Below are 25865 nucleotides of genomic sequence, written 5' to 3' on the forward strand. Positions count from 1 at the left end.
AGGTCCTGCAAAATAAAGCATAAAGTCTCTATTCATAAAATGGCAAAATACCCAGAATAGAGTGGCAAAAAATCACTTATAAATATTTTTCAACATAGAGGAAAAATTATTTTTAAAAAATTCTAACCATTTATTTAATTTTATAGTATTTTTATCCTCTGTATCAGCTACATATGGCATATATTGTTTTATATTTTGGCAATGTAGAGAAGAAATCAAAGTATTGAAGAAGGAACTCTGCTTTTCTTATTAAATAGTTTATTAGCCATAGATTATCACAGAGTTGTCCTTTAAGGAGTGGTAATTCTCCATGTTAATACTTTTCAAAATTTTTGTTTAATTTTTCCCAGTTTGTCCTTTTGAATTGCCTTTATAGTTTCTTTGTTTCACTTTATCTTATAAATATTGAGTTATATAAATGAATATTACAGTATCAATATATGCTTCATTAGGTAGATTCGAATACAATAAAAACTTCACCAGAAAATTTCCTACAATATTTCGGCAGCTTATTTATAAGAAAATTTTAATACTGTCAAAGGAGTTGAAAATTTTTAAGAAACCCCACCTTAGATGTGGATATTGTTGCATAGCCATATAAAGTTGATCAGTTTCATTAACTTAATTCATTACTTGTACATCCTCTTTTGGGATCTCCTTATGCAGTGTTTGTCAGTTGCATGATCTAAGACTTGTCTTAAGCCTTAGTTTCACTCAAAAGATTTTTCTGACTGATTTTTTTCTTATATTCTATTCCCTTAGCACTTTTTATATATTTCGCTACACTTGTTTTATCTTAATTACTTTGTGTATTTTGTTTTCCCAACCAAATTAAAGTTGAAATTCCACTCTCCCTTGGTTGGGATATGAATGCATTGCCTAATTGGTTTATATTCTACAATGTTTGTCCTTTCTCTCCTAACAAATATATTATGTTGAGGTAAATCAGACACCTGCTGCGTGTGGTATACATTTATGTGTGTTAACAGTGTTGCTTAATATATTTATCCCGTCACTAAGATGTAGCCAAGCATTAAGTATTTCTGAACTGTTTCGTGTTTTCCAGCGAGTTGGGGGAAGCATTCGGCCATGGAAGCAGATGTATGTGGTGCTTCGGGGCCATTCGCTTTACTTGTACAAAGATAAAAGAGAGCAAATGACTCCATCTGAAGAAGAACAACCCATCAGTGTTAATGCCTGCTTAATAGACATCTCTTACAGTGAGACCAAGAGGAAAAATGTGTTTCGACTTACCACATCAGACTGTGAATGCCTGTTTCAGGCTGAAGACAGAGATGACATGTTAGCGTGGATCAAGACCATCCAGGAGAGCAGCACTCTAAATGAAGAGGTGTGTGTTCAAAATGCTGTTGATAAAATCGGATACCATGATAACATTTTTCTTAAGAAGACTGAAAGAATCTGATAGATCGTTTTTAAAAAAATTGTAATATGCTATTTTTACTTAAAAATAATTGATCAAAGGAAAACTCAAGTGTACCTATTTTTTATTATTTTCACTTATTAGAAAAGCACCATTACTGAACTAGAAAAACAGATTATTCATATATTCTGCATACCTTCTCAGAAGCAATGAACCACAGAGCAGGAGAGCTAGGTTCCTATTCCTGGTCATTACCTTTATGACTAAATAATGCCGGGTCTGTTTCCTTATCTCAAAAACAGGATTGTTGTAGGGCTTAAGTTACAGTGAAAATGCTTATCAAAACAAATTACTATGTAAATGCAAAGAGATACTGATATTATGATTCTTGTTAATAGAATTACACACACGAGAATACAGTATAGCCTACTGTAATACAATAATTGGTTTCTAGAAAACTTGTGTTATCAGAAAGCATGTTATAAGCCAGTTTTTCTTTTTTGTCTTTCTTTTTTCTTTTTTTATTTTCTTGAGGTCATAATAAGTTATAACACTGTGAAATTTCAGTTGTATATTATTATTTGCCAGTCACCATATATATGAGCCCCTTTACCTCTTATACCCATCCCCTAACCCCCTTCTCCTCTAGTAACCACTAATCTGTTCTCCTTGTGTGTTTGTTTATCTTCCACATATGAGTGAAATCATATGGAGTTTGTCTTTCTCTGTCTGGCTTATTTCACTTAACATAATACTCTCAAGTTCCATCCATGTTGTTGCAAGTAGGACGATTTTGTCTTTTTTATGGCCGAGTAGTATTCCATTGTGCGTGCGTGCATGTGTGTGTGTGTGTGTGTACACACATATACACACCACATCTTCTTTATCCACTCATCAGTCGGTGTGTACTTGGGTTGCTTCCACATCTTGGCTATTGTGAATAATGCTGCAATGAGCATAGGGGTGCATAAGTCTCTTTGAGTTGTTGATTTGAAGTTCTTTGGATAAATAGGCAGTAGAGGGATAGCTGGATCGTATGGTATTTCTACTTTTAATTTTTTGAGAAATCTCCATACTGCATAGTGGCTGCAACAGTTTGCATTCCCACCAGAAGTGTTGAGGCTTCCGTTTTCTCCACATCCTCTCCAACATTTGTTGTTTTTTTGTCTTGGTTATCATAGCTGTTCTAACAGATGTAAGGCGGTATCTTAGTGTAGTTTTGATTTGCATTTCTCTGATGATTAGTGATATTGAACATCTTTTCATGTGCCTCTTGGAAAAATGTGCATATCATCTACCCATTTTTTGATCAGGTTTTTTGTCTTGTTGTTGAGTTGTATGAGTTCTTTATATATTTTGGAGATTAACCCCTTGTCAGATATATGATTTGCAAATATTTTTCTCCCAGTTGGTAAGTTGTTTTTTTCGTTTTGTTCCTGGTTTCCTTTGCCTTGCAGAAGCTGTTTAGTCTGATGAAGTCCCATTTGTTTAATTTTTCTTTTGTTTCCCTTGCCCAAGTAGACATGGTATTCGAAAAGATCCTTCTAAGACCGATGTCAAAGAGTGTACTGCCTGTATTTTCTTATAGGAGTTTTATGGTTTCATGTCTTACCTTCAAGTCTTTAATCCATTTTGAGTTAATTTTTGTGTATGGTGTAAGATGATGGTCTACTTTCATTCTTTTGCATGTGGCTGTCCACTTTCTAGTTTTTCTTTTTAAGAAGGAATAATATTTAGGGACTTAAGAGCTTCTGGCTCACAACCATCAAGATATTTTTACAGCAGGGATTTCAGTAGCAAAGGTAGTTTTTTAAGTGTACATAACTTTAAAATTTACAGAGTAAATTCAGCAATGATTAAGTCTAGCTTTTGCTCAAGTACCTTTTTTCATGTCATTAACACAGTTTTTCTTACACATTATTCTCACTTTTTGTTCCCATTGTTATGACAAAAAAAAGAACAGCACAGCGTTCTTTCCCTTACTCACAGCACGCCAGAACTCCTACATTAACTGTAAGGGTATGCAAATCATTTTCTCTAATCTAGTCATTTCCATTATATCTAATTCAAATTATAGAAAACGTATGCCATAGGAAAAATGCCTGTGCTTTTTTCCCTGTGATAGTTTACACCCTACCTTGTTTGTGGTTAAAAATTGGCACCAGGTCCACAAAGAGGGGTAAGTCATTTCCCTATGGTCACATGGCTGGTGAGTGTCAGGGCCAGGATTCAAACCCAGGCAATCTTATGCTGGATCTTAACTGTGCCATCTCTCAGCTGGTAAGTGGGAACGGTCGATTTGAATTTGAGACTGACTCCAAGCCTGCATTCTTTGTAGAATGTATTGTTTATTAGAATCAAAATGAGACAAGTGAAAAAAAATTGAAGACATATATCGATGTATAAGTGGAATCAATAGGAAAAAAATCATCACCTTATGGTCAACTTTTTGAATTTACCAAATAGCATGTTATTAAACTTAACCTGCTCAGGTTAAAAAATCCAGTTTTGAGCTTTTCTCTTCTGCTAATCTAACTGCCACTTCTGATACTAACTGACCCTGCATCTCACTGCTCCTACAAATTAATCATTGACAAATTTGGGCAGTACTTTTCCATCTTTTACCCAACTGTATTATTTTGGAATGCTGATCATTCTTTACAGTATTAGTGAGAGAAAAAACTGGCTCTCCACATCTTAGTCATTTATTAAAAATGACAGATGAATTCAGTCAGTTTGAACACTCGCTATTTGCTCTGCTACTCTAGGTACTGCAGGGCTGCAGAAAATCAACAGAAAAGTCTTTGGGCAAGGCGGGAGGCCCTTGGAACATTTATCACATGGCGAGGTTGGGGTGTGATGTTGGGTAGAGGTTCTAAAACAACCCCGTGAGAGTAAAGTATAGTGTGTGTATTGAATACGCAGAGCAGTGCGGGAGAGAACCTCAGAGAACAAAAGTAGGGAGCTCTGTTTCTGTTTAGAGATGGCTTTCTGATTTTGCCTTCTCTTTATCCCGTAGGACACTGGAGTTACTAACAGGGATCTAATTAGTCGAAGAATAAAAGAATACAACAGTCTGATGAGGTGAGATTCCCACCATGCCTACAAGTTAATTTGGACGTAAAATATGTAATTGTTAAGAACTGTTCATTTCTTTCAGCAGCAAAGCAGAACAGTTGCCAAAAACACCTCGCCAGACTCTCAGCATCCGGCAGACTTTGCTCGGAGCCAAATCAGAGCCAAAGACTCAGAGTCCACATTCTCCCAAGGAAGAGTCGGAAAGGAAACTGCTCAGTAAAGGTACTGATGCTAGCAGTCTCGGGTGAATTTAACAGGTGACACGATTTAAAATTGGGATTTTAAAGATATTTTCAGGGTTTTCTGTACCATCTCTGCTGACCTTCCCCTTTTGAGCGAGCTCAATGATCACTACAGGCCTGGTGTAGGCTAGTGGGGCCTTTCCCTTTAAGGTGGGGTCCAGGATGCCAGTTCCTGTAATAAAGACAAAGTCAAGGAAAATACAACACAGACATCTGCATACAAGATGCTGCAAATTTGTTTAATACTGACGACCCAGGTGCTGTCATTTTTAGATAAAACCATTATGTTTTCTTTTGCTAAAATTTCACTCTGAAGATGTCACATGATTCTGTTTTCTTGACTGTTTTAAGGAAAATCATGGTACAAATTCTAAAAGAGTGAGGTAGCATAATTGATCCCTATTAAATTATATGGAAGGTTAAAGGAGTGCTATATCAGGAAGAGAATATAATACAGTCCTTTTGGTAAATATTGGACATATTTATAGTACAGGACTCTGATTTGTATGAATATTGATAAAGGATTTTTAAAGTCGTGATTTAAACACTCTTGTTTCCATTTTCTTTCTTATGTCATTTTATTTTGAATAACAATCAAAAGATGATACCAGTCCACCAAAAGACAAAGGCACCTGGAGAAAAGGCATTCCCAGTATTATGAGAAAGACGTTTGAAAAAAAGCCTACCGCCACTGGAACGTTCGGTGTCAGACTGGATGACTGCCCGCCAGCTCATACTAATCGGGTAGGAGACACCAGCCAGCCGGGTTTCCTGAAGTCGTTAATTCAGTCATAGTCATAGCAGGACCTGAGTACACAGCTGTTCAGATAACAGTATCTGTCCATCTGTTGAGCATTTTCCTCTTCATCACAGAGCTTAGTTTCCCTAAGCTTTTCTGACCTGTAAGGGTGTGTTGAGTGATTTGATCTATAATGCTTTTTTCTGATGTATTGACTCTGAAATCGAATAATTATTCAACCATTAGGAATGTATTTGAAATGTACCTGAAATGGTCAGTAAGAATTCATTTTGAAATCATGTGTGTTCTGCTTTTAGCATCTTAAAAGAAGGATGAGAACAAGGACCTGATTAAGGAAGTGTAATAAATGTGAATGTGCATACATGTGTGTGTGTGTGTTTACAGCACCCATGTTAGGATTCATGTCATGAGTTCACTGATGTTTTTCTCTCCCCCTCTTCTTTTTTTGGCTTTATTTCCCTTTATTCAGCTGAACTATTCCCACATTCTCTTTGCTTGCTCTTGTTTCCTCTTTAGACTGTTAGCTCCCTGTGAGCCCTTCTCTTTCTGTCTCAGCCTATTTGTTCTCTTCCCACTCCCTGAAATATCTCTTACTGGTTTTATCTGTTCCCGGGTCTGTAATGTCTATATTCTTTATTTTCTCTATATCAAATAACGGTAATTTGTATTTTTCCTTTTGGATAGAAAGGACCTTGTAGCTACAGTGTACACCTACTAACTAAATATAAACATTTGTGCTGTATTAAATAAAGTGTTTATTTCTTGTTTTGCAGTATATTCCATTAATAGTTGACATATGTTGCAAATTAGTTGAAGAAAGAGGTCTTGAATACACAGGTATTTATAGAGTTCCTGGAAATAATGCAGCCATCTCAAGTATGCAAGAAGAACTCAACAAAGGAATGGCTGATATTGATATACAAGATGATGTAAGTTTGTTTATTTCTATTGGAATAACTGATCTGTATTTTTTTCCTTGGTAGTATTGATGACAAAAATACTGTATTTCTATTTTGCACATCTAGAAATGGCGAGATTTGAATGTGATAAGCAGTTTATTAAAATCCTTCTTCAGAAAGCTCCCTGAACCTCTCTTCACAAATGGTAAGTCAACTCCCATGGAAGATACCAGAGGAAACAGTTTAAAATCACATTGTTGGCAAACCGTAGAGTGTTAAATTGAACCAGGAGAAAATATTTTTGTCAAAGGAGATAGAAAATCTTGTTTAGTTCTTATTTATATATTAAGCATAATTATGACTATTTTTTGTCATTTGGATATTTTTTTCCTCCTGATAAGTTTCTGTGAAAAATAGAGTTTATAACAAATTTGTTAGGTTCAGTAAAATTTATGTTATCCTGTTCATCCATGTCTGCGGTTAAGTTAAAAATATATTATGACTGGGGCTGGCCCCGTGGCCAAGTGGTTAAGTTCGCGCGCTCCGCTGCAGGCGGCCCAGTGTTTCGTTGGTTCGAATCCTGGGCGCGGATATGGCACTGCTCATCAGACCACGCTGAGGCAGCGTCCCACATGCCACAACTAGAAGGACCCACAACGAAGAATATACAACTATGTACCGGGAGGCTTTGGGGAGAAAAAGGAAAAAAAAATAATAAAATTAAAAAATATATATGTATATATTATGACTGTTCTCAGTCAAAAGTCTGCAGACATGACAAGGTAAAGTTAGTAGAAAAAACATTTTTTCAGTCAAACCAAATATTTGAGTGCTACGTAAGTCACTGCACTAGATGTTGTCGTGGTAAAGGGGAGAGAAGAATGGGCAGGCTGTATGAATATAGATGATACCCTCAGAGAACTCACATTTTAGTGAATTTTCTTCTGTTTGTAGGTAAAGTTTGGAGAATTAATAAAAACTATGGCCCTTTCAGACACTTACATTTCAAAGGCTATTTAGGGTCTTCTCTGCATTTTTTTTATTGTGGCTTAAAATTGAACCTTAGAGGAAAACTGGATTACAACTCTCCTAGGCAATTGAAGATAAATTTGTTTTATTATTCTTGCTGTTGTCAGAGAAATATGCTGACTTTATTGAAGCCAACCGCAAAGAAGATCCTCTAGAGCGTCTGAAAACCTTAAAGAGACTAGTAGGTATTGTTTTCTATTTTTGGAAATACAACTAAAATTCAGCATTTTAAATCCATCATGAAAATAATATGTTTCAGATTCACGATTTGCCCGAACATCATTATGAAACACTGAAGTTTCTTTCGGCTCATCTGAAGACAGTGGCAGAAAATTCAGAAAAAAATAAGGTATGTAAAGTGCATACTGAAGAAATGGATTTTCAGTGGTTTTAGTTGAAAAGATAGGCTCCATTGCTTCCTGCCAAATAGTCAAAAATAGGATTATAATTCAACAAAAGCTTGAAAATACATCCTATTGGCTGATCAGTCCCTCTAAACATCATTCTTAAAAGGAAAAGATCCCAAAATACCAATTTTCACCATTTTAAAAAGAAATTTCCTTTTACATTTATCCAGCAAGAAAAATGAAATTTTACTTCTATCTTTCAACTGTATATCAGTATTTTGAAGAGGTAACATTTATACACGATACACAAGTCAAAATGTACCAAATGCTACAGAGTGAAAAAATAACATTTTCTTTTTTTGATTTGTTTAGTTTCAAGCAGATAAGACTTTTTTTTCCCTTAACACCACCACATTATCTTTATCAAACACACAAAAATTTGTTATTCCTCCTTAATATTTTCGAATACCCAGTTTAGGTTCAGTTTTTCTTGACTGATTGAAAGAAATGTCTTTTTAAAGTCCTTTGTTAAATCAGTATCCAAACAAGGTGCATACACGGTGTTTGGTTGATAGTTGTAGTCTCAACTTTTCATGGTTTTCGTCCATCATTGGTGATTGTTGCCTAAATCCATGGTGTCATTCGAGGTTGCAAAATGATGATTTTCTGACTTTTGAACATTACTTCTTAAAATACTTGCACAGTCATTTTGGTTTCTAGAAGAGAAAAGAAAATAGAGAATACCACAAGGTCAGGAACATTGCTGTCACTCCCTTTTCTAAGGGCAGTTCTTGCTCAAGGTAGAGAAAAAGGCATTCCTTCAGCTCAGTTAGTGGCTGTTGGTGTTCTGGAAGACGGTCGCCCATGGTTGTCGAGAGGCTGGATTATGAGAGAGTGTCAACACCTGTTACCTGCAAATTGAGAAGTCTACAAGCAGTGTTATAATTTCCTTTAAATATTCAATTTCCTCAGTAGTGATAAGGCTATAAAAAAAGTTAAAAAAAGAGAGAGAGCGAGAAAGAAGGAAAAGAAAGCCTATATCAATTGATTGTACCGTTTCCAGAAGTTCATACAGTAGAAGCCAGAAAGTTCTCAATATAATCATAGCTGAAATATTTTCTGATTATTTCAGCAGTTCCCAAAGTGTATGACATCATTCATCACTTTTGCTGGACGCTAGTAGGAGTCACTGGGAAAATAGGGTTTGTTGGTCTAATTAGTTTAGAAAGCACTGAATTAAACAAAATTTAACAAATTTCTTTACTGCAGAATTTTGTAGTCTTTAATATATTAATTAACACTGTGAATCTTGAAGAAGTGGCTAAGGCATTTCATTTCCCAGACCTATTTAACTACACTTTATGGAGCATCTTTCAAAAAATACAGAATTTAGGTAATAAATGAATAGAGAAACTGTGAACTACTGATGTTAATAGTTTTATGTAGGAGCCAGCTAAAATTGTATAGCCACATAATAAATATTACTGTATACATATAAACAATGATGTATGTTATCATTACTCTAAAAGCTTAAATGAAATCATAGTAGACAAGAATCTAGTAAGAATTTTACGTAAGACCCTTGAGATGGACTTTATTCTTTGAACCACGTTAACCAGTAAGGATATAGGAATTAGGTGATGACAACCTCTGGAGGGAGAATAAAAAACATGCCTCGTGCCCAGTTTAAGTAAACTCTTCCTGCAGTCATAGTTTTTTTTTCCACTAAGTCAACTTTCTGTGAAAATACTGGCTTCAATCATAATTTCTCCTTATGTGCAGTAAGCACGGTGTAATAATGCCTGTATTGTGGTCATTAACATTAGATGCCTAACAGTTGCTTCAGAATGGGAGATCTGAGGGTTTTCCACCTTGTACCATACCCAATAGGTGAGTGTGCACGTGCCTCTCACAGAACAGTTTACTAATGTGGTTCCCTGACCCAGTTTGATTTTTGAGTTCCGCAGTGATTTTTTTACCCCCGATATGTTTTCAGAGTTGGTTAAAGTTACTTAACATTTTAATCAAATCCTAAATTCACCAGTGTCCTACACCAGACAGTGTACATACATTAAAGGAAAAGAAAAGATCCACACCTTTGATAATCGTGTAATTAAACAAAGAATACAAAACATGGAAATGAATGTATAAACATACAAGTATGTAATATTGAGGTGTTCAGATTGGCACAAGGATAAGCAAAGACCTTCAGAAATTTTGGTTAAAGTAAAAATTGGTCAAAAAATATTTCTAGACATTAGGTTTTTACATATTGGTGATTTTGATATACTGCTAGGGCAAATCTGGAAAATTTTATGTATCTTTAAACACTTTTCCATTTTTTAGTTTTTGAGGGGAGAGAGTATCCCTATTCTTTTGCGAGATTTTTTCCTTTGATTTTAATATTTTTGTCGGTTAACCTAGCTCTGGTACTACTAGTTTTGAACCAAACAGTTGCTTTCAATCAAAGACTCCTTGGAAAAAATGAATGCCAATTAACTATTGTGCATTGTCATTAAAGCAAGGAGAGAGAAGTTATGTATAGATTAGCTTATAGAAATCCCAACTAAGAAGCATCATCTGTTTTCACATACGTCAGTCAATCGTTCTTTGAATTCTTTTTCATCAAAAGAAATAAAATGCCAAACATGCAATGGGAATTTAAGCCTGTCTTCAGAAAAATTCTTATGTTTTCCAATATCATGCTTTGTTTCAGATGGAACCGAGAAACCTAGCAATAGTTTTTGGTCCAACCCTTGTGAGGACATCTGAAGATAACATGACCCACATGGTCACTCACATGCCAGACCAGTACAAGATTGTAGAGACCCTTATCCAGCATGTAAGTTCAGGCTTTGTCTCATCCAGAAAAATCCTTTTTTTGTGAGCAGCTGATATTTGGTAGGACAGGATTTAGTTATAATTTTTTTTTCCTAAGATAATTACCCTTTTTTCTATGCCATCCTCCAAAATATATATATATTTAGGGGATTATTTAATTTCTCTTCTCACCGTTTTTATTTTAAATTTTAGCATGACTGGTTTTTCACAGAAGAAGGTGCTGAAGAACCTCTTGTAAGTATCAACCGTCGGCATTTATACTCTTTATTTTCATTTGGGACACAAGATCCTGATGCTCCAACAATGTCAACTTCCTGCTTTGTATGCTATTGTCCGCTTTGCACCCGGAAGCAGGTCTAAAGCACCTCAGTTTCTGATCTAATGAAAATACAAGTACGATGCTTCTTTTGTAGTTAATTATGTGTAAACGATGAAACACATGTGCTCCACTCAGTAATGTGTCTTTTACTAAATGTTGTTTGAATTTTAAAGAAAGTATCTTTGAAGAGATGACGAAGAGATCTTTGTTTATTAACCATAGACAACAGTACAGGAGGAAAACACAGTAGACTGCCAGCCAGTGCCAAACATAGATCATTTACTCACCAACATTGGAAGGACAGGAGTCTCCCCTGGAGATGTATCAGGTAACTCTTGCCTGGGCAGCCTTGGTCTCGAGGTTAAAAGCTAAATTCTTGTAACATGAAAGAGCAAATCGGTCATAAGTAACAACTCACTGTGATTTTTTCCTTTTCTCCCTTTTTTTTTTCCCTTTCTACTAATAAAAAATTTAATCTTCCTTTTCTGATTGATCTTAATTATCTTCCAGTGACTATAATGCCATTGGCAGTGCATGGAGTTGTAATGCTTGTCAGAATGGAACTATGAGGGAAATGAGCATGCAAACCACTGTTTTGTTCTTTTTTTTTTAATTCACAGTTTCCATGTAATAGTCATCACAAGGTAAAACAGATATATGCTACTGAATATGTGGTTGCTGTGATGGCAGAAAGTATGATCTAGGCTGTATAAGTAGTTCTTATTCTCAAGCTAGACATTCTGTTTAACAGCAGCAAGTTAAATATGTTGATCCGCTAATGGGCACCGTTTTCATAAATACAGTATATTATTTGTCACTATAGATGTCACAGTAAAGGTCAATCTCTTTGACATTTTCTTCTGTTTTCTCTTGCCACCCTAACGTTTAAGTATTAGTTTTTATCGGCTCTTTTGATGAAAATTTTCTCCTGCCAAACTGTTGCACTAATCCAGCATGTTTTTACACAATGTTCTCCCTTTGTCTCCAGTTCTTGTTTTAGTCCTAAAGGGTTTTTTCAGCACTTACTGACACAGGCAAATCTATACTGATGTTGAACAGGCGAAGTGGGAGGAGTCTATCACACGGTAATGTCGCTAGTGGATTCTGTGGTGTCCCTGATGGACAGCTGGAACTGTAGGAAGAAGGAGGATTGTTGTCCACACTGTAGCTGCCTTGTCTGCAGAAACCCCCGATTCTTGTAAATGCGAACATAGTTGATCTGTGGTGTAAATTTCTCTTAAGATTATTGTAAACAGATCAATACTACTTTCTTAAAAGTTTTTCTGCTGTTTCTTGTTATTTCTGAAGCAGACCGTGAGGAGAAATAGCATGGTATGGTCTACCAGTTCTTCAAGTCATAAAGCATTTAGCCATGTGTTAAAAGGGGCGTGGCACGGGGCTCAGCTCATTAATTTTGAAAATCAATTTCCCTAAAGTTGACAGATGAAATTCCAAAATTGATGTTATCCAGACTAGTGCTAGCCCCTTCCTACCCTCTTTATAATTGTATAATCTGAGTTTTTGCCAGACAGTAAAATTATGGTCTCCATTTCTCCATTTCCATGATAGCATTTGTTAATAGATAATTACAAAACTGGTAGCATTTAACCAAACTAGTCAAAAGGATCCCTGACTGCACAAATATGAAACTGGGGTCTAAGCACAAAGATGAGCATTAATTTAATATAAAACCAAAGTGACCTGGAAGCAGGGTTATCCTAATGCATCCATATGCATACAGTATATGCTTCTAAAATTTAAGTTTGACAGTCTGACAAAAATCAATGTAAATAACCGAGTATGAGTGTCTCCATTTGTAGCGAGGGCAGCCAACAATCTTAAAAGTTCTGCATTGTGTATCAGTTTCAGATACAGGATGTGGTACCTAGTACAATTCTTAAAAAGGTCGTCAAGCTTCTTTATTGCTAGATGTAATAATTAGAAAATCGAATAAACACTAGTATTTCTGTTTTTGTTTAGTACAGGGCTCCTTTGCCATCCCTCTCATTGAGCTGATTCTGCCTACAATTCACAGCATCCTTTCATGGCGGTGGCTTTCTGTGGTGCAGCTTGCATCTTTGTGAGCTCTGACTATCCACTGTGTTCTCTTGTTTTGTTTGAGTTTTGCTTTCACATTTTGTTCTGTGCCTGTCTTTTCCATAAGTTTTGCATCGTTTGTTGAGAGCAGTAAAGATTGACTAATACTGACCATGTTTTATTTAACTTCTCACAGATTCAGCTGCTAGTGACTCAGCAAAATCTAAGGTAAAGAGTTTCACACGATTTTGAAGTATTTTAGAGGGAAATTGCTTTTTGCTGATTGTGAAGATTAGTATACAGATGCATCCCTGTCTGTGTCTGAGGACACAGCGACGATGTCTAATAAGGGAAAAATTAATTCTTAAAATGGAATACGATAGAAGGATACTGGATTGTGAGTTGGAATGTTAGGGTTCCCTCACTGTAGTTTATTAGTATAATATGAAGAAGTAGGCTTTCTTTCTCACTCTTTAATGTGAAAAATTTCTAACATGTACATAGTAGAGAGAATAGTGTAATGAGCCCCAGCGCACCCATTATCCATCTTCAGCAGTTTCCGCCCGGCCAAGTTTGTTCCATCTGCGCTCTGCTCCCTCCCTCCACCTGGGACCATTTTGAAACAAATCTCAAACATCACATCATTATGTGTGTAAATATTTCAGTAGTAATATAGACTTTTTGTTGTTATATATTTTTTATAGAAAAGGTATATTTCATTTCAGCAAAATAACAATTTTGTTTTTATAATCAATTTTTAAACATAATTTGTGTTCCATTGACAACACCACCAAAATACACAACGTTTTGAGTAATTTTTAGGAAGTTCTTATAGTTCTTAGAAAGTTTTTAATTAATTCAATTTGTCTAAACTTTGCCCTGCTGAGACAGTAGCAACTAGAATTGTCAATAAATTTCTTAAGACATTTTCCTATTTGGAAATAAGACGTGAATTTTACATATCGTCTTTCACTGTCATAATGGGGCTGCATATGATTAAATTATAATTCACGCAGAAAATGTTACAAAATATTTTAATCATATCATTCCCTATCACTTATATTGTGATCTTTACCATCTTTTTGTCCCAACTTTTTACTTTGAAAACTTCCAGTACAAAATGTTACTGGAATAATAGCATCCAAACCTTTTGCCCTAGATTCATCAGTTGGTAAATCTTGATAGATATAATTTTTTTTTCTGAATCATTTGAGAGTGACTTATAGACATGATAACACTTCACCCCTAGATGCTTCAGCCTGTGTCTTCTGAGAACAAGGGCATCCTGTATGATCACTGTGTCATTGTCCTACTCAGGTAGTTAACACGAGTACAATCATTATCATTTCCAATGGACAGTTTTTACACAAATTTCCCCCAATGTCCCAATAATGTTTGTTGTTTTTTATTTCCCTATACAGGATGCAATCAAGGATTACTCCTTGCATTTTGTTGTCATGTCTCTTTAGATTTCTTTAGAATAGTTTCCCATTTTTTGTGCCAAAAGATAAGGTTTCAGACTTTAGATTTCAAACCTGTTTGAAATTCTCTCCTTCCCTCTTACTAGATGTGTATTTCTTAACTTGTTGTTATAGGAGTCCCTTCATCTTAATTTTAGTGGTGTTTGTACCATGCCTATAGTATAGCAGATATTCAAATGGTATAACTCTTTGTAACAATTTTTCAACTGTAAAATAAATAGAGTATTTGCTCCAACACGTATATGATCACAGAATCACAGGATTTTAAAGGGACCCCTAGGAAATCTTAAAGAAATATAATCTAATTTCTTTTCACTTAAATAAACAATGAAACTGAGATGTTGCAAGGTAAATCAGTTGCTCAGTGTCAAGCACAGCAAGTAAGAGGGAGGAAGGCTGGGTCTCCCAATTCCTAGCACAGTCACAACCATTATCCCCTGTGGTCTTCAGCAGAACGTGTTAAATGGGAACAGCCATTAGAAATGTACTGGACGATTTGAAATCGTTTATAATTTATAAAAGCAGAGTTCAGTTAATCTGCGATTTCATGTTGGTGAGTCCTTTTTAGTCTTACACTATAGTCTGAAATTTTACTTTATTTCTCAAAACTTCAGTGTAGTAGTTTTAGCTTGTCTAAGATTTTTCTGACAATAGAGAAATATACTTTCTACTTCTGTTACTCAGCATACTTCCTGCCTGCCTGCTTGTCTTAAACGATATGTGGTAAACCAGCAAGTGTTTATCGACCACTGCCACCACCATTTACTTAGCATGTAGGCATTATGAACAAATTAATTAAATAGTTGTCATCAAGAGCCTGTTATGCATAGCTAACAAAGCCGGTAGCCTACACTACAACTTTACAATGACAGTGCACTAAAGTGTCTCTATGGTAAGGACTTAGGATCTTTAACTGACCTGACGTTATTTGAATTTCCTGATTTTGTTGTTACCTTGAGATAAATGAAGAGATTATCAACCCGATTTACCTAAGGCAAGTCTCTGAAGATCCAGCCTGGCTGAACTAATGAGAGACCAAAGAGTTCCCTTATCTTAATAAGCTTATCTGACACAATATCTGTATCCTATGGTATCTGTAATTAGAAAATTGAAGTCAGCCATAAAATTTTAGCAAGCTCTGTCAGAATATCATATTCAACTGTGTCAGAATATTAACTCTTAAGCATGTGTTCCAGGTGAAAGAATCTGAAGAATGTCTGAGCATCGCAGAAGCAGGGAAAGTCAGTAGATTCAGGGCAATGAACGAGAATAGGAGAGCTTGATGGCGCTAGACACAGAGTCTTTCCCTGAAAGACACATGTAAATGAGCTGCGCTGGGGCAGATAAATAACACCAGCAAGAAATGGGAGTAGTTAAATAAAAATAGAAATGTCTTAGGTACCAGTTAAGAGGAGGCATAAACAACTACACTCTGTTAGTACTTCCGGAGCATTAGTGGAGTTAATTCAGTAAGAATCATTTGGGGGAAAACCTTTTCAGAAAATTAAATAAGAAATTTTGAGTTTCTCTTACTAGATCCACAATCTAGTGTTTTTGTTAAAGTATATTTAGACCTTAGTGACGTTCTTATGTTCAAAGTCCCATTTCTCTGATTGCTTCTCAGGGGTCTTGGGGATCCGGAAAAGATCAATATAGCAGAGAACTGCTTGTCTCCTCCATCTTTGCAGCTGCTAGTCGCAAGAGGAAAAAGCCAAAAGAAAAAGCGCAACCGAGCAGCTCAGAAGACGAATTGGACAATGTATTCTCTAAGAAAGAAAGTGCAGAACAGTGTCACAGTGAGACTAAAGAAGAGTCCAAGAAAGAGAGTGAGACATGGGGCAGAAAACAAAGGATCGTCATTTCCAAAGAAAATAGCGCTAAGAAAGACATCAGTGCAACAAAAGATGAAAAGATATCACTTCCAAAGGAGAGCATGCCGTCTGAAGAACCCTCACCCCCACACAACTCAAAATATAACAAGTCACCAACTCTGAGCTGTCGCTTCACCATCCTGAAGGAGAGCCCCAGATTGCCGGGGACACAGAAGTCCTCCCAGTTTGAGGAGACAGGGTCTGACTCTGGCACTTTGCTCAGCACCTCCTCCCAGGCTTCTCTGGCAAGACATTCCACGAAGAAGTCCACCAGTCCAGAAACTAAACATAGTGAGTTTTTGGCCAACGTCAGCACCATCACTTCAGATTATTCAACTACATCATCTACTACGTACCTGACTAGCCTTGACTCCAGCCGACTGAGCCCCGAGGTGCAGTCGGTTGCAGAAAGTAAGGGAGACGAAGCCGACGATGAGAGAAGTGAACTGGTCAGTGAAGGGCGGCCTGTGGAGACGGATAGTGAGAACGATTTCCCTGTTTTTCCCACAGCTTTGACTTCCGAGAAGCTATTCCGAGGAAAACTACAAGAGGTCACTAAGACAAGCCGGAGAAATTCTGAAGGAAGCGAAGTAAGTTGTACGGAGGGAAGTTTAACCCCAAGTTTAGATAGCCGAAGACAACACTTTAGTTCGCATAAACTTATTGAATGTGACACCCTCTCCAGGAAAAAATCTGCTAGATTCAAGTCAGACAGCGGAAGTCTAGGAGATGCCAAGAGTGAGAAAGACACACCTTCAATAACTAAAGTGTTTGATGTTATGAAAAAAGGAAAATCGACAGGGAGTTTGCTAACACCGACCAGAAGTGAACCAGAGAAACAGGAGCCCACCTGGAAAACGAAAATAGCAGATCGGTTAAAACTGAGACCCAGAGCACCAGCAGACGACATGTTTGGAGTAGGAAATCAGAAAACGAGTGCCGAGACGGCCAAAAGGAAAAACATCAAACGCAGACATACGCTGGGAGGGCACAGAGATGCTGCTGAAATCAGTGTTCTGACTTTCTGGAAAGCGCAGGAGCAGAGTGGGGAGAGAGAATCTGAACTTTCAGCTGTGAATCGGTTAAAGCCAAAATGCTCAGCCCAGGACCTCTCCATCTCAGACTGGCTTGCAAGGGAGCGCTTACGCACCAGTGCGTCGGACCTTAGCCGAGGAGAAACCGGGGACCCCCAGCCGGAGAACTCTAGCACATTAGAAATAGCCATGACGGACCCCCCTCTGTCTTTTCAGTCCGACGCGGGCAGTTCTCCTGGTACCTTGGCTTCAACCAACAGGCCCCTTCTTTGCACACCACCACAGTCCCCTGACCAAATAAACGGAGAAAGCTTCCAGAACGTGAGCCAAAATGCTAGTTCTGCAGCTCTTGCCCAACCTCATAAACTGTCTGAAACCCCAGGCAATAAAGCACAGTTTCGTCCCTGTCTTTGAACCGGGGGTGTGTCCACTCTAGCAAATAAAAAGCTACTGTTACACGTTCCAGTAACTCTGTAAATATTTTCTTGTACCAGAATTGTTATTATGCAGCCTTCATTTGGGCTGGTTTCATCATTTTGCACTGTGAAATAGCTTTACAGTGCATTACTACAGCCAGAAGAACATATATATATATTTAAAAATATATCGGATAGTTGTATACAAATGAGCGAGGTATTTGTTGCAACTCACCACATAGTGTATACCCGAGATTACTGAAGAAAATAGCTGGCATTAGTCTGCGGCAAATTTGTTCTTTTGGTTTCATCACTAACAAAAGTGCCTCATCATCAAAATACATTTGGTTTTTAGGGTGCCATATTGTTAAAATTAGACAACTTACATTGAATAAATGAATGTGTTTTATTGGTAACAAATTTCATTACATTTACCAGTTTTAACACAGGTGGATACAGAACCTCCATTCTTTAGTCATTCCAGGTGGATCTCTGAGTTTTATATTCAAACTTTTAATACAGTTTTTGAGTTTTGCGTGACTTGAATTTTTAATCTTTCTGTAAAATACGTAACTTAAATGAACATATTCTATGTGTATCTTTTCTTCAGATACCAGATTTGATATAAATGTTGTAACATAGGTGTGTAGATAGTGACCTGGATGGAACTGGCTTCTTGATCGAGAAGAATGTAATTCTGCATGAGGGCTTAATGAATCGAAACCTGTGTCCTGCCTGTGTGCATACCCAAGTAAACACTGGAAATAAACATTGTTTTGGTGAACTTGGCATGGCTCGAAACTTATTCTGATTTGTGTTTAAATGTCATCCGTTTATAACTTAATTGGTCCCGACTTTAAAGAAAGTACCTACTTTACTTATGCATTCCATCTTTCCCCATTTTTGCTGTGGCCGGCAGGGATCTCTTATAAATGTTTACATTGGCCTAACTTCGCTCCTGTACACAGGTAATATTTCTCTTTTCTAGCTAAAGTAATATGTTATTTTTTACCCTTTTTTGGAGATAATGAGTGAAAAGAACATGCATTTGGGAGTCAAACCAACTCTGCACTTCCTAGATATGTAAACTTGGACAAATTATTTAACTTCTCTGAATTTATTCCCACATATAAACAATGACTCTACCATCTATTATAAGGGTTATTAGATTTAAATGAGATATTGTGCCAAATATAGTGCCTGCCACATACTACTTGCAAAATATATCAAAGCTGTTCTTAGAAACGATGAGTACTTAAAATCTCAGAATGTTAAGACTGAGAGGGCCTTAAAATCAATTCCAGTGATTCCCAACCCTGTCAGACCCAATATTCTCTTTCTATTCAAAATATTTTGTAATTTCTCCTTTGCTCTTCTGAAATGAAATTCATAGGTATGACATATCTGTGTAACATCTGAATAACATATCTATATATTACTTTACATATATTCAATATACTAGAATATCCATAATTCTTTCATTATTATAGAAAAGGGGAATAAACGGAACGTGGTTAATAATATTAATAATAAAAGGAAAGTGAATAATAAGTATTTCCTTATGAAAAGTGTCAGAGAATTGCACCAATATATAGAGTCACTGATGATGCAGTAACTTCGTGTACCATGAATAGTTTTATTGTTGGTGATGTGATTTTTCTTAAATGATAGATGATTCATGGTAAAGTTATGAACAAAATAAAGTACATTCTTTTCTCAGTTTACATAGTAGGTACATTCCTGAAAAAGCCAGTGTATTATTAAAACCATCAAAGATACTTTTTATATGTAAAAAAGAAGTTAGGGTCAAGGTTCAAATAATCGTATTTTGTTCATTTCTGCTTTTATATTTATTATTTTCTTTGGATCTTGAGATGTCTGCTTTGATCACTTATTTTCAGCCCTTGTTGTTTTCTGATACATGCTTTTTAAAAAGACTATTTGCCGTATTTTCATTATCATTTGTTTCAAAATATTTTCTAACTTCCATTGTGATTTTTTTCTTTAACCCGTGAGTTATTTAGATGTGTATTGCTTAATTTCCAAACATTGGGAGGCTTTCTAGTTATCTTTTTAAAAAATTGATTTCTAGCATAATTCTGTATGACATGATCATTAAAAACACTGGTACTTTTCAGTTGTTTGAAATTGAGACATCCATTATATATCCAGTCAGTTTTCATGAATGTTTCATGTCCACTTGAAAAGAACATATATTGTGTCATTGGGTGCTTTATTATGTGGATAGGCTCAGATTTCTTAATCACGTTTTGCAGATCTCCTGTATCTTACCGATTTCTTACCTGGCTTTTCTCATTCTCTGAGAGGTGGTAAAGTCTTATGATTGTAGATTTATCTACCTCTTATTTCTGTTGCTTGTTTTCCGTATACGTTTGGCAGTTGGTTTGCTAGGTGGAGTGTTACATGCCAGGCTCAGCCTATCAATAATCAGTGTTGTGGTCATACCATCCCTTGTCACTCTTATTGTGATTGCAAGCGGCCCTTCAGCAATAATCATCGGGAAACTTTGAAAAAATAAAAAGTTTATTACTTGCAGGACTGGAAATTACATAGCACACCTGGGGCCACACAGGTCACAGGTAAAGAGCGCACGGGCCTGGTGTTCTGCTTTTATGGGATTGAGGGTAGGAGCATAAGGTTTCAGGGGTTCACTCTTTATTAGTGAATTTAAAACCTAAGAGTGAATTTAAAGCAAGAAAAAACAAGTGGCCCAATTGATCAATTACTGAAATCCACCAAGATCTCTGAAACAAAGGCTGTTCAGTGCAGGGAGATGGCCTGGCTCTTTATCTGGTCCTGTGGCTGGCAGTGTGTTTATTCCAGATAGCTCTGTTTGGAGTGGATGCCTCACAATCAAAGCTTAAGTCAGGTACTTGTGTTACAAATGAAAAGCCCACTCTCAGGCTTGTACTATTACCAAAAGTTCAGTCTCTGATCCTGATGCCAATCCAATAACGAGAACAGAGTCTTGGGAGAAAAAGGAAAGCTTTACTTTGCCAGGCAGAGAGAGCAAAGCAAGGGCTAGTGCCCCCAAATTGCTTGCTCCCCTTTGAGATATGGGTAGGGGTTTTTATTTGGGGTTTTAGGTAGGGGAGGGGGCCGTGGCCTTCTTGGTCTGCATTTTCCCATCCGCCTGCATCTAGGGCTGCTTCCAGCAGAGGAGACAAAAGATTTCTCAGGTGAGCGTCCTTGACTGTTCATCTCCATGGTGGACGGGAGACTCTGACGTCAGGAAGCCGAGGAGTTGAGCCTGGGAAGCTTAAGTTTCTTGATATTCTCTGGACATTAGTTTCTCCATAAAAGAACTTCAAGGTCCTGGGATTAGCGACAACTTTAGTGGGAGCCTAGCCATCTGGGCTTTAACAATTTGTAACTGCTGTTTGGTTGTAAAGCTCAGGGAGTCAGAGACTAAAGACACAAACATGTACATATGAGTGTAACTAAAGACCCAGGGAACCAGGAATGCAGGTTTTTAGTTTTAACACCCTATGTGCCAGGTTCACTGTAGGGGAGCCAATATCAAGGCTGATATTAAGTAAGAGCCGGTAAGAGTACTACATGGGTGTAAATTTAGAATTGTTTTGTCTTCATGGTAGATTGACTCTTTTATTGTTATGGTATGCCCTTGGTTATCTCTACCAAAGCTGATTGTCTTAAAGTTTCTTTTATATGATATTAATGTAGGTGTATCAGTTACTTTTGGTTGGTGTTTGTATAATGTTTTTCATCCTTTTACTTTCAACCCTTTTGTGTTTGTAGTCTTTAGGTTTTATCTCCTGTAGCATAGAGTTTTTTTAAATGTAGTCTGATAATTATTGTCTTTTAATTGGAATATGTAATCCAATTATATTTAATGTTATTACTGAGGTATTTGGATTCACATCTGCCATTTTATTATTTTTTTCTACTTGTCCCACAAGTTTTATGTACCTTTTCCTCTTGTTTCTTGCCTATTTTGGATTAATGAAATATTATTATACCCTTCTCCCCTTTTATTATCATGGTACTTATTTATTCTTTTAGTGACATTCTTTACTTAATAGAATCTAATTTAAATTAGATTAAATGATCCCTCAGCCGACTGTTTGTGCCAATAGAGAAGAGTAGGAGCTGGTTGTAATATGGGCATCTCGGCTGGCTACGCAGAACGGAAGTTGAGAGTGGAGTGTCCTGGGGGAGACATCTGTTGCATGGGCCTCACAGCATCCCTGCTCTGGAGGCTAAAATGAGAGCTAGAAGAGTGAAAAGAAATACAAAAGCAGAGGAAAGCTTAGTTCTGTCTCACCAAGGAGAGGACTGAGACTTTGTAAGATACGCTCAAACCTTGCAGTCATAAAGGAGATACAAGGGAAACTGTTGTGAAATGGAAATAGTGGTTCGTCAATTGTCACGTTGAGAGATTTCTAAAGATGCTTTCTTACAGACATAGAAAACCAAAAAGATCCCTGGAAACCTTTACTTTTCTAGGATAGAATAAAGATGACAGTTATGAAAATCTACCAACAGAACTAAGCAAAACACCAGGGTACTCTTGTACTGTAGGCTGAATTTCACCCAGATTAGTCAGCACTAGATTTTTGAGATGTGGATAAGTTCCCAGTAGGTGAAATTACTGTGTGTCCATTCTTGACTGTACTATATAAATACAGGTACTTTGGTAATCTTATAATGATAATCATAGTTTCATGGTGGATTTTTAAATTTTATGCATTGAAGTCAATGGCTACTTAAGTGAAGCTTCATTTTCTACAGAATTACCCAACAAATATTTGAAGATCTTTATCGTGTCTTCCCAGTCTTATCTTTTCCGTTTTAAGCATTCTGACTGTGTAACATGGAAGAATGGTCAAAAGTTACAAGGCGGTGGATTTTATGTCCATAGGAGGAAGAGAATTCTAACCAACTCTAGGTGTTTAAAAATGAACTGAGTTGACTCAAAAAGTATAAAGGCTGACCCCACTGGTGACCCCACTCAGAGGTCTCGCACCTCTAGACCTGTTTTGGTGTGCATTGTCTGTACTGGATTACCCTCGATCGTGGTTCCATTCAGGTCCTGGTTGTTGGCCTGAAAGAACATAGAAAATGGATTTTGCGAATAAGATTGTGTGGGCTCTCACAAACACCCTGTCCTCCTTCCTGGATGTCATTTACAGAGGGCCCGAGACGCTGGGACTTAGACTTCTCCACTTCCTGTTCAGATATTACCCAAGCAACTCGGGAAGCATGCCTTAATGACCACTACCAAGGAAGTTTGTTCTTTTGAAGAAATGTGCAAATCCTGATTTCCCTAAAAAACAATCAGATCTACTACTGCCTCTAGTCCCTTAGGGTTTTCTTACAGCCATAGGAAATAATTTAACGGGACTTTGTTTCACAGGAAGACATCTAGTTCCAATGCGAGTTCTTATTTGCCAGCCATTGAGTTAGGCAGTAGCGTATCCACTACATCGTGCTTCTTGTGTATTTATGAGTTTCCCCTGATTTCGCTGTGAGCTTCCTAGCATTCTGGCAATTCTTTAGGCCTAAACTTCTGAAGCTGTAGGCTCCCTCTAACGATATAGCACAGGGACCACATATGTATTCCAGTAATCTCTTGCTGAGTATTTAACCCCTCCAAAATGCCACGGCTTAAAATAACAAATTCTTTTTATTCTCTCCCATGGCTCTATGGATTGACTAGGTTCAGCTAGGTTGCTCTCCCTTGGGGTCTCATGCTGTGGCAGTCAGATATCAGCTGGGGCTGCTAACATCTGAAGACATGACTGGGCTTCATGTCCGAGATGGCCCACTCATAGCTGTTAGTTGATGCTGGCTTTCAGCTAGGAGTTCAGCATGTTGACTCCATGTCTACTCCAAGTGGCTTGGGCTTCATGGCGTGGAGGCTGGATTCCAAGAGGGAACATCCCAAAACAAGCTGTTCCAAGAGCGATAGAATAGAAGCTGCAAGACTTCTTATGACGTAGCCTCAGGAGCCCAGAACATCACTTCTGCATCCTATTGGTCAAGCAAGGCACTAAGGCCAGACCAGATCCAAGGGGAGGGGAATTAGACTCCACCTCTCAAGGGAAAGGACAGCAAAGGGTTTGATTTAACCCAGTGTGCACTCTGTGTGTAAATTCCAATCTCTAGCTTTGACATTGTTATTCTTTTGCATTTATGTTTCAATCATCTACATCTTCAGTTTCCTCAAATATTTTTCTCAAATATTTTAGTGTTAGTATTCATATATGTACACATATATATATATATTTTTTTTTGCTTGAGGAAGATTGTCCCAGAACTAACATCTGTGCCAATCTTCCTCTATTTTGTATGTGGGACACCACCACAACATGGCTTGACACATGGTATGTAGGTCCATGCCTGGGATCCAAACCTGTGAACACTGGGCCACCAAAGTGGAGCACGTGAACTTAACCATTACACCACCGGGCAGCCCCAGTATTCATATTTTTGAACCCCCTCAGAAGGTATTTTCTCTGAGGAGCGTACGCGCGCACACGCACACACACACACACACACACACAGAGTTTCCAGAATCATCCTTCTAGTCCTCTCCTCCCCAACTTATGCTTTAAAAAAAATAAGCATAATGTTGGCTCTTTTTAGTCTCACAGGCCCAATTCCTGTCTTCCCAAACTGAAAGACAGTAGCCTCTAAGCAGTTTCTCTCAGTATTCTTACCTTCCCACAGGTGTGAATATGTGTGGCTGAGCTGAGAAAGGTTTGCTTGCTGGATCACCCAGGATAAGCTGGGTTATGCTGCAGGAACAAATCAAAGCTCGGAGGCTCACAACAGCAAAGGTTCTTCCTCGTGTTGTATGTCCACTGTGGGTCAGCTGCAGCTCTGCTCAGCCTCTTCTTCACTCTGGACTGAGCATTGCCAGTCACTGTGTCAGCAGAAGAGAGAACACGGCAAGCCACACCCTGGCCATAGAGCCCCCACACCCATTGATCAAAGCAGGAAGTACGCCGGGTTCCACATGGCAGAGGGATAGTCCTACAAGGAGGGCGCAGACTGTGAGTGGAGGGTGATACGCTCCACCACTCACTCTCTGTGCCGCCCATTTTGTTTAACTCATTACATCCCAGTCTGTGGGGCTAATCCTCCTGCCCTTTGTATTAGAGATGGATTTTTCAAAAGACGAAGTGCAGTCTTTAGCTTGAAGTTCTTTCAGTGCAAATAACTTCTGTATTAATTTCCTATCGTCGCTATAACGAAATACCGCAAATATAGTGGCTTAAAACAGCACACATTTATTCCCTGCTATTTCCAGAGGTCAGGAGTTCAAAATCAGTTTCACTAGGTTGACGTCAAGGTGTCTGTCGGGCTGTGCGCCGTCGGAGGGTGTAGGAGATGCTGTTTCCTTGTCCTTTTCCAGCTTCTAGAGCAGCATTCCTTGCATTTCTTGGCTCATGGCCCCTTCCTTGATCTTCAAAGCCAGTGGGATAGCATCTTGCTTCAGTTGTCACATTACCTTCTCCCGTAGTCAAAGCTCCCTCTGCCTCTCTTACAAAGACTCTTGTGATGACATTTACCCAGATAATCCAAGACACTCTCCTCCTCTCAAGACCCTTAATCACATCTACAAAATCCCTTTTGCCGTATAAGGTAACATTCACATGTTCTGGGAAATAGTGGATTATGACCTGTATATCTTTGGGCACCATTATTTAGCCTCCCACAACTGTGACCTACCAAAAGTTAGAGTAAAAGTTACCAAATTGCTATATTCTAATGACATACTTTTTGTCTAGTATACATTATCTTTAAATGTATACTTAGGTTTCTATGAAGCCAGGGGCCAAGAACTTGACTCAGCCTCATTTACTCCTTGCTGCTTAAGAAGCTTAATTTTGGACAGCTACTACCATAATGATAAGTATTATAATTCTTTAAGAAAGAACTTAGGGGGCCAGCCCCATGGCCGAATGGTTAAGTTCACGCGCTCCACTTTGGTGGCCCAGGGTTTTCACGGGTTCGGATCCTGGGCGCGAACATGGCACCGCTTGTCAGGTCATGCTGAGGTGGCATTCTACATGCCACAACTAGAAGGACCCACCATGAAAATATACAACTATGTACTGGGGGGATTTGGGGAGAAAA

The 25865-nt window shown here is 37.7% G+C and overlaps 1 protein-coding gene across 6 annotated transcripts in view; it reads left to right on the forward strand.

Annotated features, from left to right (window-relative positions):
• ARHGAP21 (Rho GTPase activating protein 21) overlaps nt 1-18527 on the forward strand; it is a 132991-nt gene extending 114464 nt beyond the window's left edge. For 4 of the 6 annotated variants that reach the window (XM_046678338.1, XM_046678337.1, XM_046678342.1 and 1 more), the window contains 13 exons: nt 1067-1351; nt 4404-4468; nt 4545-4684; nt 5306-5448; nt 6238-6393; nt 6490-6568; nt 7500-7573; nt 7652-7741; nt 10456-10581; nt 10773-10814; nt 11122-11227; nt 13133-13164; nt 16042-18527. In XM_046678338.1, the coding sequence (XP_046534294.1) occupies nt 1067-1351; nt 4404-4468; nt 4545-4684; nt 5306-5448; nt 6238-6393; nt 6490-6568; nt 7500-7573; nt 7652-7741; nt 10456-10581; nt 10773-10814; nt 11122-11227; nt 13133-13164; nt 16042-17736 (3033 nt within the window). In that variant the 3' untranslated portion in view covers nt 17737-18527. The remainder of the gene's footprint in view (nt 1-1066; nt 1352-4403; nt 4469-4544; nt 4685-5305; nt 5449-6237; nt 6394-6489; nt 6569-7499; nt 7574-7651; nt 7742-10455; nt 10582-10772; nt 10815-11121; nt 11228-13132; nt 13165-16041) is intronic. The other 2 variants (XM_046678340.1, XM_046678343.1) reach the window with 1 other exon arrangement.
• The last annotated feature ends 7338 nt before the right edge of the window (nt 18528-25865 follow it).

Source organism: Equus quagga, chromosome 12 (genome assembly GCF_021613505.1).
Source record: "Equus quagga isolate Etosha38 chromosome 12, UCLA_HA_Equagga_1.0, whole genome shotgun sequence".
Lineage (NCBI taxonomy): Eukaryota > Metazoa > Chordata > Mammalia > Perissodactyla > Equidae > Equus > Equus quagga.